Source organism: Oncorhynchus masou, chromosome 30 (genome assembly GCF_036934945.1).
Source record: "Oncorhynchus masou masou isolate Uvic2021 chromosome 30, UVic_Omas_1.1, whole genome shotgun sequence".
In the NCBI taxonomy this organism is placed as follows: Eukaryota; Metazoa; Chordata; class Actinopteri; order Salmoniformes; family Salmonidae; genus Oncorhynchus; species Oncorhynchus masou.
This window is the reverse complement of record NC_088241.1, coordinates 4282375-4295108: the sequence shown is the minus strand read 5'-3', so window position 1 is coordinate 4295108 and position 12734 is coordinate 4282375. Positions and strand designations below refer to the sequence as shown.

Here is a 12734-nt window from a genome sequence, read left to right as displayed (position 1 = left end):
AATTATTATTAGTACTACATGTTATAAAACGGTCTAGGAGTGAATAGTAATAGTAGCTTGATTCAAGTTGTCCATCAGGTTTGCACAAGAAAATGTCTACCTAGTGAAGTACTACGCAAGCGCAACAAAGCTCTGAAAAAACAACAAATGGACAGAGACATTGATTCATTTTTTATTGCTATCTTTATTTGTATCAGATTCCATGGAAAACAAAAAAGACTTTAGGCCTTGTATCCACGGCTGGATCTGCGCCCACGAGCACGCTCAAACTTCCTGCCCTTGGAGCGAATGTAGGGCCTGAGGGAGAGAAGAGATATGCCATTAATTCAGTGTTTATAAGTGTTTCAAACAACTTCCTAGATTCTGCCGATAATGCAAATCTGGCAGATTTGCATTAATGTTGATTATGTGCATTGTCCAACTCAATGTAAAACAAAGCAATAGTCTGGGGACAAAACTAGCAAAATACAGCTCGGCCTAATGTATTTAAATGATGCATTTTTCCTTCTCCATTCCTTGAAGTAATCACTGATATGATATAACTGGGTTGGAGAAAGTTAATCTAGTGGAACCCAGGTGTATACAGCTTTAATATTTCGTAAATAAACATTGAGTCCCAACAAATTTCTCTACACCAATAAATGTTTTATTTGGATCAGAATGATCCAGATTCTGGAATCCTCCGTTTTGCAATTCAAGATCTGGACTTTTTTTTTTTTTTTTATAAATAGAAAATAAATCAGATGGATCATTCTGCTCAAGACGCCACAACTTCAAGATCACGGAATCCAGATGTTCAGTGCTTTGATGCCCTCGCCATCTACTGGACAGGTTATGGCACTACCACTAAACTGTCATAGGGAACCCGAGAGGAGTAAACTAATATATATAGTGCCATTTGTATTTATATAAGATTTGTGCTATTTGTACCATAAGATTTTCACTGTATCCTGCAATTACACCTGCAACCCCTGTAGGTGAAGATTAAACATGGAATCAAAAAGGTACATGCATTTACTTGCAGGGTCGCAAACTGGCGAGGGCCCAAAAACACGACAACATTTTTGTTACTCGTGATTTTCAACGTGTAAAGTCGCACGTGTGACTTTCTCCTTTATGGTAGTGTCTCTCAGTCTACATAACCGCAAAGCCTAATCAGACTGGCCTGTGCTCTTACAAGCGAAATGAAAATATGAATTTATCCAACATAATAGAAGGACCATCACTGTCTGCACACCATCACGGCTAACATGTACACCCCCCCCCCCCCCCCCAAATTTAGTTCAGATGTACATGATTCACGTGGATGACCTATTTTGAAATCATACCGGTATTTGACACTTCTCAATACAAACAAATTGCCACATTCAGTACCTATACTGCAGTCAAATTAATTCAGATGTAATAGTATTTTAAACCTCCTCACCTTAGTTATATTGACATATCTTGGTTGTAGTGCCTTTCACCTTTATAAACCCACCCTGAATGCACCCTTCCAGTGGGATCAGGATTATCGCCATCTAATACAACTCTAATCACTACCTTTTGAGTTTTGAAAAATGCAATAAAGAATTATCCTGATTAAAGGTCAGATTGGATTACAAAATCCAAATCCCTATACAGAGGATCCAAACCTCATTTACCAGTTTTGAAATACTAAATTCTAACAATTCAATCCGATTGCCGTTTTTTAACACTGGGCTCAGGGGCTAATTCAGTCAGGTGCAACATATAGATTAGAACACTGCAGACAAACTGACAATTGTTTCTACATGACAAGAGAAACATGGTTGTCCTTCTCTACACAATGCACACCTAATATCCTCATTCTAAAGTAGGGCTCTCCACAACAAGCCCCTGTACTAACAAAACATCTTATCGAAGTTCTCAATATTCAGAAAGTGTCCTCCATTTAAAAACATTGGTGATTTTCAGTGAAAACCAAACTGGAACGAACTTGTCAAACAATTTGGAAAACATTCTCTAAGTTGACAGATATTGAATGAAACCCTAGGAGAGCAGCAATCTCATGAAAGGGGTACAATACTCACTTGGTGTGACTGTGGGGGGTTCCACAGGCTTTTCCAAAATGCCTGTACACCTCTCTGCCCTTACGGGGTCCTGAAAGAAGGAAAACAAGTGAGTTTCAGACCAGAGTAACAGGACTGTCACTACTCAATAGCCACAAAGCCAAAATTGCCTATGATGTAAAAATGAATGAACACAAAATTAGCTTTTTAGCCGTAATTTAGGCAGATTTAGGTTAGCAGTATAGTTAAGGTTAGATTTAAGAAAAATTGTAGAAATAGGCATGGTTTAGCCATAATCTGACTGTGGCGGTGATAACAGTAACAGGACTGTAGAGCAAAGGTACAACAGAATATTCCCAGCATAACTTTAAACTTGAACATTGTTAAACTAGTAGTGTTCTTACCTGACAGCAGCACAGTGCCCTGTCCTTTGGGGGCAGCCAGAGCAAGCTGGTCAAAGGTCATGACCTGGCCTCCGGCCTTCAGGATCCTGCGGCGAGCGCCGTCAGTCACCTTCAGAGCGCACACCTGAGGGAAGGGAGAACAGAACACATTTAGCAACTCATGTTAGTACTTAATTCATTTTCAATGAAGTAGTCTAACCCTAGTGCGGAAGAGCTACCCAGTTACAGGATGGGAAGGCTTTTGTTGTAGCCCAACACCAGGTCAAAATAGTCAGGGGTGTATTTACTCCACCAATTGTTGCAAAACATTTCTTAAAAATGGAAGCAAAGGGAATGGGAAGGGACCTACCTGACTTGTCCAATAAAAACGCTAGTTTTGCTTCCATTTGGCTCTTAAACATTTTCCGCAATAAATACACCCCAGGTTAAACCAGATGTTAGTGCAAAAGCCTGACCCAAACAGGCATCTAGTAAGTTAAAACAACTTTTACCTTGAGCTTGGGGATATCCTGAATTCTGACATCATCAGTGACGGTTCCCACGACAACTGCGGTTCTGTTCTCACGTCCAGGCAGTTTCATCTTACGGATCTGAAAAGGATGGCAAATAGTTCCTAAGAGGGACAACCGCCACACAGTAAAGATAAATACTAAGATGCTTTCACTTAGCTGTGTATTCATATCAATAAATCTGGAAGGACATTGTCCCGGTTTCCCGATAGCAATGGAAATTGGGCTAACAAGGGTTAATTGATGCATCGTTCCTACAAACTGGCGAATATGTAACACGAGTATCCCAAAAACACCACGTTGAGAGAACGTTTGCAAAGTATCCCAAAAACACCACGCCGAGAAAACGTTTGCAAAGTGCATGGTTGGAGCTGCCCCAATACTGATTGGAACGTTCAATCGTTACAGTTCAAACACATACAGAGTATTAATATATTAGGCAAGGCTCTTTGATTTACATATAAATGTCCCAGAGACCCGCTAGAGTCTAGCCCGTTGTCATAGTCCTGGAAGGCCGATGACACGCTTTCCATAGTCAACAAATCCATGACTTCCATGCTGAAGCACTGTGGTTTACACTCTCTCCAATAGAGGTCAACCGATTAATCAGAATGGCCGATTAATTTGGGCCGATTTCAAGTTTTCATAACAATTGGAAATCAGTATTTTTGGGCGGCGATTTTTATATACCTTTATTTAACTAGGCAAGTCAGTTAATTAAGAACACATTCTTATTTTCAATGACAGCCTAGGAACGGTGGGTTAACTTCCTTGTTTAGGGGCAGAACGACAGATTTTCACCTTGTCAGCTCGGGGGATCCAATCTTGCAACCATCTGCCTCTCGTTGCACTCCACAAGGAGACTGCCTGCCTCGACTTAGGGATGCCACCCGTTAGATAAAATACAGAGCGGTTCCGTATTTCACTGAAATAATAAACGTTATGTTTTCGAAATGATAGTTTCCAGATTCGACCATATTAATGACCAAAGGCTCGTATTTCTGTGTGTTTATTATAATTAAGTCTATGATTTGATAGAGCAGTCTGACTGAGCGATGGTAGGCAGCAGCAGGCTCGTAAGCATTCATTCAAACAGCACTTTCGTGCGTTTTGCCAGGCTTGAAGTCATGAAGAGCTGCTATCAGCCTAATGGCTGGTGTAACCAATGTGAAATGGCTAGCTAGTTAGCGGGGTGCGCGCTAATAGCGTTTCAAACGTCACTCGCTGAGACTTGGAGTAGTTATTCCCTTTGCAGAGGGCCGTGTCTTTTGTGGAACAATGGGTAACGCTGCTTCGAGTGTGGGTGTTGTCGATGTGTTCCTGGTTCGAGCCCAGGTAGGGGCGAGGAGAGGGACGGAAGCTATACTGTTACACTGGCAATACTATAGTGCCTATAAGAACATCCAATAGTCAAAGGTATATGAAATACAAATGGTAGAGAGAGAAATAGTCCTATAAATACTATATTAACTACAACCTAAAACCTCTTACCTTGGAATATTGAAGTCTCATGTTAAAAGGAACCACCAACTTTCATATGTTCTCATGTTGAGCAAGGAACTTAAACGTTAGCTTTTTTTTTTTTATATATGGCACATATTGCACTTTTACACCACTGTTTTTGCATTATTTAAACCAAATTTAACATGTTTCATTATTTATTTGAGGCTAAATTGATTTTATTGATGTATTATATTAAGTTAAAATAAGTGTTCATTCAGCATTGTTGTAATGGTCATTATTACAAATACATTTAAAAAAATTGGCAGATTAAATCAGTAGCGTCTTTTTTTGTCCTCCAATAATTGGTATCGGCGTTGAAAAATCATAATCGGTCGGCCTCTACTCTCCAATTCAGAAGTATTGTTGGTTTGACTGATAGGAAGGCCAGTACAGTGATACGTTGCATGGTTCTAGATTGGATATTGTCCACCCTACTTCCTAGCAGTCACACTAAAGGACAGACAACATATCTACCACAGTCCAAAATCTTTTGACAGCTGGACATTTCCATAAAATATGCATTTGTGTACCAACCTCACCGCAGCCATGCCAACACAATTCTGAAAGGCTTTGATCCATTTTTAAAACACCTGTGAGGTGTAATATAAGCCTATGTAAGACCATTGGAATCATTGTATACCTGACACGGAACCCAAACAGGCTGCTCGCGTGCGCCATCGTGCATAAATTTATTTTGTCCCCCTAAACCAAATACGATCACGACACGCAGGTAAAAATAGCAAAAGAAACTCTGAACCAATGACATTAATTTGGGGACAGGTCGAAAAGCATTAAACATGTATGGCAATTTAGCTAAGTTAGCTTGCACTTGCTAGCTAATTTGTCCTATTTAGGTAGCTTGCTGTTGCTAGCTAATTTGTCCTGGGATATAAACATTGAGTTGCTATTTTACCCGAAATGCACAAGCTCCTCTACTCCGCAAATTAATCCACACATAAAACGGCCAACCAAATCGTTTCTAGTCATCTCTCCTCCTTCCAGGCTTTTTCATCTTTGAACTTATATGGTGATTGGCATCTAAACTTTCATAGTATTACCACGACTACCGGCAAAACAGTTAAGTCTTTCAATCACCGACGTGGGTATAACCAATAAGAAGATGGCACCTGCTTCTATAAACCAATGAGATGGAAGAGGCAGGACTTTCAGCGCGATCTGTGTCAGAAATAGAAAGGAGTTCTATTTTAGCCCTTGGCATCGCAGATGCTCGTTGGCGCGCGCGAGCAGTGGGTGCAATAATTTAATAACATGGATTTCTAAATTTATTTGGAACGCAAGCGACAGTTGTTCCATATCGCATCCCACTACTGCGGTGAGAGATACACACAAGTCCTGTTCCCAATGTGACGGAGTAGGGATGTTGCTGTTTGGGGAGAAGAGACCAACCAGCTTGTATAAGGTGGAAACCGTTCCTTTCCCATTAGCAACACCCCTTAGTTTGTTGTGGGATCTAAAAGTGATATACATCAACACCATGAGGAATTAGATTATTGATTTGAGTTGCAAATAAGGTAGAAATGCCCAAGCCAAACTCTGCTATCAACTCTTTAAAATGGTTTGACATCACCATCCCTTACGACTTGCCCCACCCGACTGATGTTTTGGCATAGCCAGGTAATATTAGCCAATGTCTTTCTCCCTGTAGTAAACAAGGGGTTGTTGTTCCATATTGGAAATGAGGGATGCTTCATAGATAAAGATAGTTCATAAAGGTTGCCACGTCACATGAAAACTTAAGTGGGTTATCTTACAGTAGCAGTTGGGGTAATACCATAATGATGATATAGAGATCAAATTACTGTCACAAGACAAGTAATACAAATAAACAGGAACAGCTAATCCACACTTGCTTCTTGACATGGACAGTTTATGGTTAATTATTGGTTTCTTATCTTTCCACAATAAGCCAGAAAATAAACTATACAGTGGGATATGAGCCATTTTGCACTTCCTACGGCTTCCACTAGATGTCAACAGTCATTAGAACGTTGTTTCAGGCCTCTATTGTGAAGGGGGGCCGAATGAGAGCTGATTGAGTCAGAGGTCTGGCAGCAGCCTCGATCTCAGTCACGTGCCTACGACCTGTAATATAACTTTTTTAACCTTGAACGCACGTTTGGATTTGTTTACCAAACGCCCGAACAAAAAAAGCTATTAGGACAAATTATGAACTTTATCGAACAAATCAAACATTTATTATGGAACTGGGATTCCTGAGAGTGCATTCTGATGAAGATCAAAGGTAAGTGAATATTTATAATGCCATTCCTGACTAATGTTGACTGCGCAACATGGCGGATATTTCTTTTGGCTGTTTTTGGGCTCTGAGCGCCGAACAAAACATACATGTATTGTGTAACATGAAGTCCTATGAGTGCCATCTGATGAAGATCAAAGGTTAGTGATTAATTTTTATCTCTTATTTATGCTTTTTGTGACTCCTCTTTGGCTGGAAAATTGGCTGGGTTTTTCTGTGACTTGGTGGTGACCTAAATCGTTTATGGAGCTTTCGCTTTAAAGCATTTTTGAAACCAGACACTGTGGCTGGATTAACGAGAATTTTATCTTCAAAATCATGCCTGATACTTGTATTTTTGAGAAATTGGATTTATGAGAGTTCTGTTGATTTGTATTTGGCGCCCTGCAATTTCATTGGCTGTTGGCGAGGGGTTCCACTAGTGGAACCAGGTTAACATCATCCCTAATGAGCTGTATTGCCCTTGGTATCATACAGCTGGGATTTGACAGTGTTAGTATGATATCATCAGCATTTAAGTTGGTTTTTGAAGTCATGACCACTCACTTATAACCCCCTTAGCCTGTTTTAATGCATTCATCTCGGTTTCCATTGCAAGATATTTTTTAAATCCTTTGCTCATTTGTAACAATAAAGACATTTGCAACTTTGTATTTGTAGTCAACTTTGTTCTGAAGTTATCTGCGGTCAGAAACATCTAGATTCCATGTTTAGCGGGGATCGTGTGTATAAAGTGACGCAGATGGGCAAAAAAAGCATCCAACAACGGACACTGTAAATAACGAGCAGTTAAGTCCAATTTTAGTAACGACGGTTTTGGGTCTTAAGATGCATTTGGGAAACTGGGCCATTAGATTTAAATCATTTAGCAGATGCTGTTATTCAGAGACACTTAGAGGAGAAATAAGTGCATGACAAGACTTTTCACCTAGTGGGTTTGGAACCAGCGACTTTTCAGTTAATGGCCCAATGCTCTTAAATTACTAGGCTACCTGCTACCCCAACTGGGACATGTTCAAGAAGCCACGTAAGAGGTGGAAAGATCTCCAGCTCACTGAAAAGGTACCAAATCATCAGAAGGGAAATTAACCATGACATAGGAGTCAACAGTCAAAAGACAATCATAACTAGAATGTTTGAGCAAGGAAGTGTAAAAAAAAAAAAAAAACATTGTGGCGCAACAGGCATAAGCAAGAGTACCAGCTGAAGTTGTCCTCCCACTTGTACTGTTGCCCTCTTAGGTCTTTGAATCTGTGAACTTGACTGCCATTCAATTGAGTTGAATGTAGCAATTTGATTCTGTAGTAGGTTAAAAACACAGCAAAGGGACGGATTGATGTAACTCACCATGCGGGACACTGATATCGGAGGCCTGTGGGTCCTGCTCATGAAGAGCCTCCTGAGGACCACTTTGTTGAAGGGAGCAGTGGAGCGACGGGCCAGGAATCTGTAAAGCTGTGGGGACGAGAACATAAACATTTATTAAGTATAAAGTATTGACTACTCAATGTAAAATGTTCACAAGGGTTATTCTGAGCTATGTGCTGCATAGATTTTACAATTAACCAAAAAGGTCTAACATCAAGATGGGAAATCAACAACTTAGTTGTCGGACTACTTGTTTACATGGCAATGCCTTAATGTATAAAGGTTGAGACACTTACCTTGACCAGGAGCCTCAGGTAGATATCCTGACTCTTGGGCTCCTTTCTGTGCACCTTACGGTCCTTGTTGTGTCGGATGTCGACTCCCTGTGAATAGATGGTGCAGGTAAATACATGAGAACTTGCCATTCACGCACCGATCAATTAAAAACAGAATTATTAGTTAGTGTTAATGACATTGCTGATCACTGTGCCATGAAAATGTACCTTTGCATGCTTCTGAACCCTATGCTTTATGGCTAGACCTCAAACGACACTGAAACGTTGGTAGACGTGGTCTAACTCATACCTAAACAGCACCCAAATCATTCATACCCAACTTGAATTTGACAGCATAAGGGTGAAAAATAACGTTACAGTCTCATACACAGCGGCTAACTAGCGACCCAGCGAAGTAACGATAAGTAGCATAGTACACCAACAATGGTCAAATGGCACGTTTTCAATTAAGGCCATCTACCTAGTCAGGTAGCCGATACAATCTATTTTGGAGAAGTCTCAAAACGAAGATACAAAAGTTACCGACATTTCTCGAAAAGCAGTACCAGTATTTCAATATCTTGTGTCTAAGTTACACGCTGTCTTTCGGGAATTAGTGAGAATACCCGGTAGCAAGTCAACTACTGTGACACTAACCACCGGTAGTGAAGGACAGAACCGAATCGTTAAAACGCCAAATAGTATGTCAATACCATCCGGAATTCAAACCAAAGACATCAAGGCAATTAGATACATGGAAATGGTTGAGTTGTGCTACTGTAAAAGTGAGGATGGACTCAGATTATCAAGTCAGTTAACGATGTTTTCATAAACTGTACCTACCATCTTGGACTCAGAGTGGAAAGGGAAAAGGAAGAGTCGCTGTCTCGCGATAAAGACTTCTCCGGGATTGCGGAGGTCACACGCGTTTTCGTTGGCTGTTCTGCTATTACTTCCTGTGTGATCATCAAGTCGTTAAAAAGTCATTATATTTCTATTTTATATGATTCTATTCGTTAATTAATTTAATCCATTCATCATTTGTGTATAGGCTAGTGTGAAGTGACTTTCTAACCAATAAATACACTATGTGGAAAACAAATTAAATTTCAAAATACAGTCTATTATATTTTATCATGTGATTTACATACAATTAATAATCAATTTTCTTAACCAAACAGAAAAGTGAACTCACTTCTCCTCTTGTAATTTCTCAGGCTCTTAATTTTTTGACTTTATAAAATATTTAAATAAGTATGTTTTGTGTCAGAATTCATAGCTCCAGTTTTGAGAAGAAAAAAATGCATTTCTCATATATACAGTACCAGTCAAAAGTTTGGACACACCTACTCATTCAAGGGTTTTTCTTTATTTTTACTATTTTCTACATTGTAGAATAATAGTGAAAACATCACAACTATGAAAAACACACGTGGAATCATGTAGTAGCCAAAAAATGTTGAAAAAAATCAAAATAAATTTTATATTTGAGATTCTTCAAAGTTGCCAACCTTTTCCTGGATGACAGCTTTGCACACGCTTGGCATTCTCTCAACCAGCTTCATGAGGTCGTCACCTGGAATGCAGACGGCCTACAGGGAGGAGGTGAGGGCCGTCGGAGTGTGGTGTCAGGAAAATAACCTCACACTCAACGTCAACAAAACTAAGGAGATGATTGTGGACTTCAGGAAACAGCAGAGGGAACACCCCCCTATCCACATCGATGGAACAGTAGTGGAGAGAGTAGCAAGTTTTAAGTTCCTCGGCATACACATCACAGACAAACTGAATTGGACCACTCACACAGACAGCATCGTGAAGAAGGCGCAGCAGCGCCTCTTCAACCTCAGGAGGCTGAAGAAATTCGGCTTGTCACCAAAAGCACTCACAAACTTCTACAGAAGCACAATCGAGAGCATCCTGGCGGGCTGTATCACCGCCTGGTACGGCAACTGCTCCGCCCTCAACCGTAAGGCTCTCCAGAGGGTAGTGAGGTCTGCACAACGCATCATCGGGGGCAAACTACCTGCCCTCCAGGACACCTACACCACCCGATGTTACAGGAAGGCCATAAAGATCATCAAGGACATCTACCACCCGAGCCACTGCCTGTTCACCCCGCTATCATCCAGAAGGCGAGGTCAGTACAGGTGCATCAAAGCTGGGACCGAGAGACTGAAAAACAGCTTCTATCTCAAGGCCATCAGACTGTTAAACAGCCACCACTAACATTGAGTGGCAGCTGCCTACACACTGACACTGACTCAACTCCAGCCACTTTAATAATGGGAATTGATGGGAAATGTTGTAAATATATCACTAGCCACTTTAAACAATGCTACCTTATATAATGTTACTTACCCTACATTATTCATCTCATATGCATACCTATATACTGTACTCTATATCATCGACTGCATCCCTATGTAATACATGTATCACTAGCCACTTTAACTATGCCACTTTGTTTACATACTCATCTCACATGTATATACTGTACTCGATACCATCTACTGTATCTTGCCTATGCTGCTCTGTACCATCACTCATTCATATATCCTTATGTACATATTCTTTATCCCCTTACACTGTGTATAAGACAGTAGATTAGGAATTGTTAGTTAGATTACTTGTTGGTTATTACTGCATTGTCGGAACTAGAAGCACAAGCATTTCGCTACACTCGCATTAACATCTGCTAACCATGTGTATGTGACAAATAAAATTTGATTTGATTTGATTTAAATGAACACGTGTGCCTTGTTTTTATTTATTTAACCTTTATTTAACTATGTTAAAAGTTCATTTCTGGAATTTCTGTTCTTCTTAATGCCATTGAGCCAATCAGTTGTGTTGTGACATGGTAGGGGTGGTTTACAGAAGATAGCCCTATTTGGTAAAAGACCAAGTCCAAATTATGACAAGAACAGCTCAAATAAGCAAAGAGAAATGACAATCAATCATTACTTTAAGACATGAAGGTCAGTAAATGCGGAAAATTTCAAGAATTTTGAAAGTTTCTTCAAGTGCAGTCGCAAAAACCATAAACTATGATGAAACTGGTTCTCATGAGGACCACCACAGGAAAGGAAGACGCAGAGTTACCTCTGCTGCAGACAATTATTTGCTGCAGACGATTATTTGAACTTCAGATTGCAGCCCAAATAAATGCTTCACAGAGTTCAAGTAACAGACCCATCTCAACATCAACTGTTCAGAGGACACTAAGTGAATCAGCCCTTCATGATCGATTTGCTGCAAAGAAACCACTACTAAAGGACATCAATAAGAAGAAGAGACTTGTTTAAGCAAGAAACACGAGCACAAGCAAGTCTCGTGGAAATTTGTCCTTTGGTCTGATCTTTGGTCCGCTACTTTGAAGAATCTAAAATCTATTTGGATTTTTCAACATTGTTTGGTTACTACATGATTCCGTATGTGTTATTCATAGGTTTGAGGTCTTCACTTTTATTCTACAATGTAGAAAATAATAAAAATAAAGAAAAACCCTTGAATGAGTAGGTGTGTCCAAACTTTTGACTGGTACTTTGTAAATACTGTATATATATATATATATATATATATATATATATATATATATATATATATATATATATATATATATATATATATATATATATATATATATATATATATATATATATATATATATATATATATATATATATATATATATATATATATATATATATAAACAGTTGAAGTCAGAAGTTTACATACACTCACATCAACACCATTATCCCAGAAACCCTAGACCCACTCCAATTTGCATACCGCCCAAACAGATCCACAGATGATGTAATCTCTATTGCACTCCACACTGCCGTTTCCCACCTGGACAAAAGGAACACATGTGAGAATGCTTTTCATTGACTACAGCTCAGCGTTCAACACCATAGTACCCTCAAAGCTCATCACCAAGCTAAGGATCCTGGGACTAAACACCTCCCTCTGCAACTGGATCCTGGACTTCCTGACAGGCCGCCCCCAGGTGGTGAGGGTAGGTAGAAACACATCTGCCACGCTGATCCTCAACCACTGGAGTTCCCCAGGAATGCGTGCTCAGTTCCCTCCTGTACTCCCTGTTCACCCACGACTGCATGGCCAGGCACGACTCAACACCCTCATTACGTTTGCTGACAACACAACAGTGGTAAGCCTGATCACCGACAACGACGAGACAGCCTATAGGGAGGAGGTCAGAGACCTGGCCGGGTGCTGCCAGAATAACAACCTATACCTCAACATAACCAAGACTATGGAGATGATTGTGGACTACAGGAAAAGGGGCACCGTGCACGTCCCCATTCTCATCGACGGGGCTGTAGTGGAGCAGGTTGAGAGCT

The 12734-nt window shown here is 40.1% G+C and overlaps 1 protein-coding gene across 1 annotated transcript; it reads right to left on the bottom strand.

The window, feature by feature from the left end:
- Positions 1-164: 164 nt before the first annotated feature.
- On the bottom strand, positions 165-9310 carry LOC135521832 (large ribosomal subunit protein eL18). Its single transcript, XM_064947593.1, has 7 exons — positions 9211-9310; positions 8389-8475; positions 8072-8179; positions 2926-3024; positions 2435-2558; positions 2052-2121; positions 165-297 (listed from the first exon to the last, which is right to left on the bottom strand). Exons 1-7 carry the CDS (start codon positions 9211-9213, stop codon positions 222-224), a joined length of 567 nt encoding a protein of 188 aa, XP_064803665.1. The 5' UTR covers positions 9214-9310; the 3' UTR covers positions 165-221.
- Positions 9311-12734: the final 3424 nt, after the last annotated feature.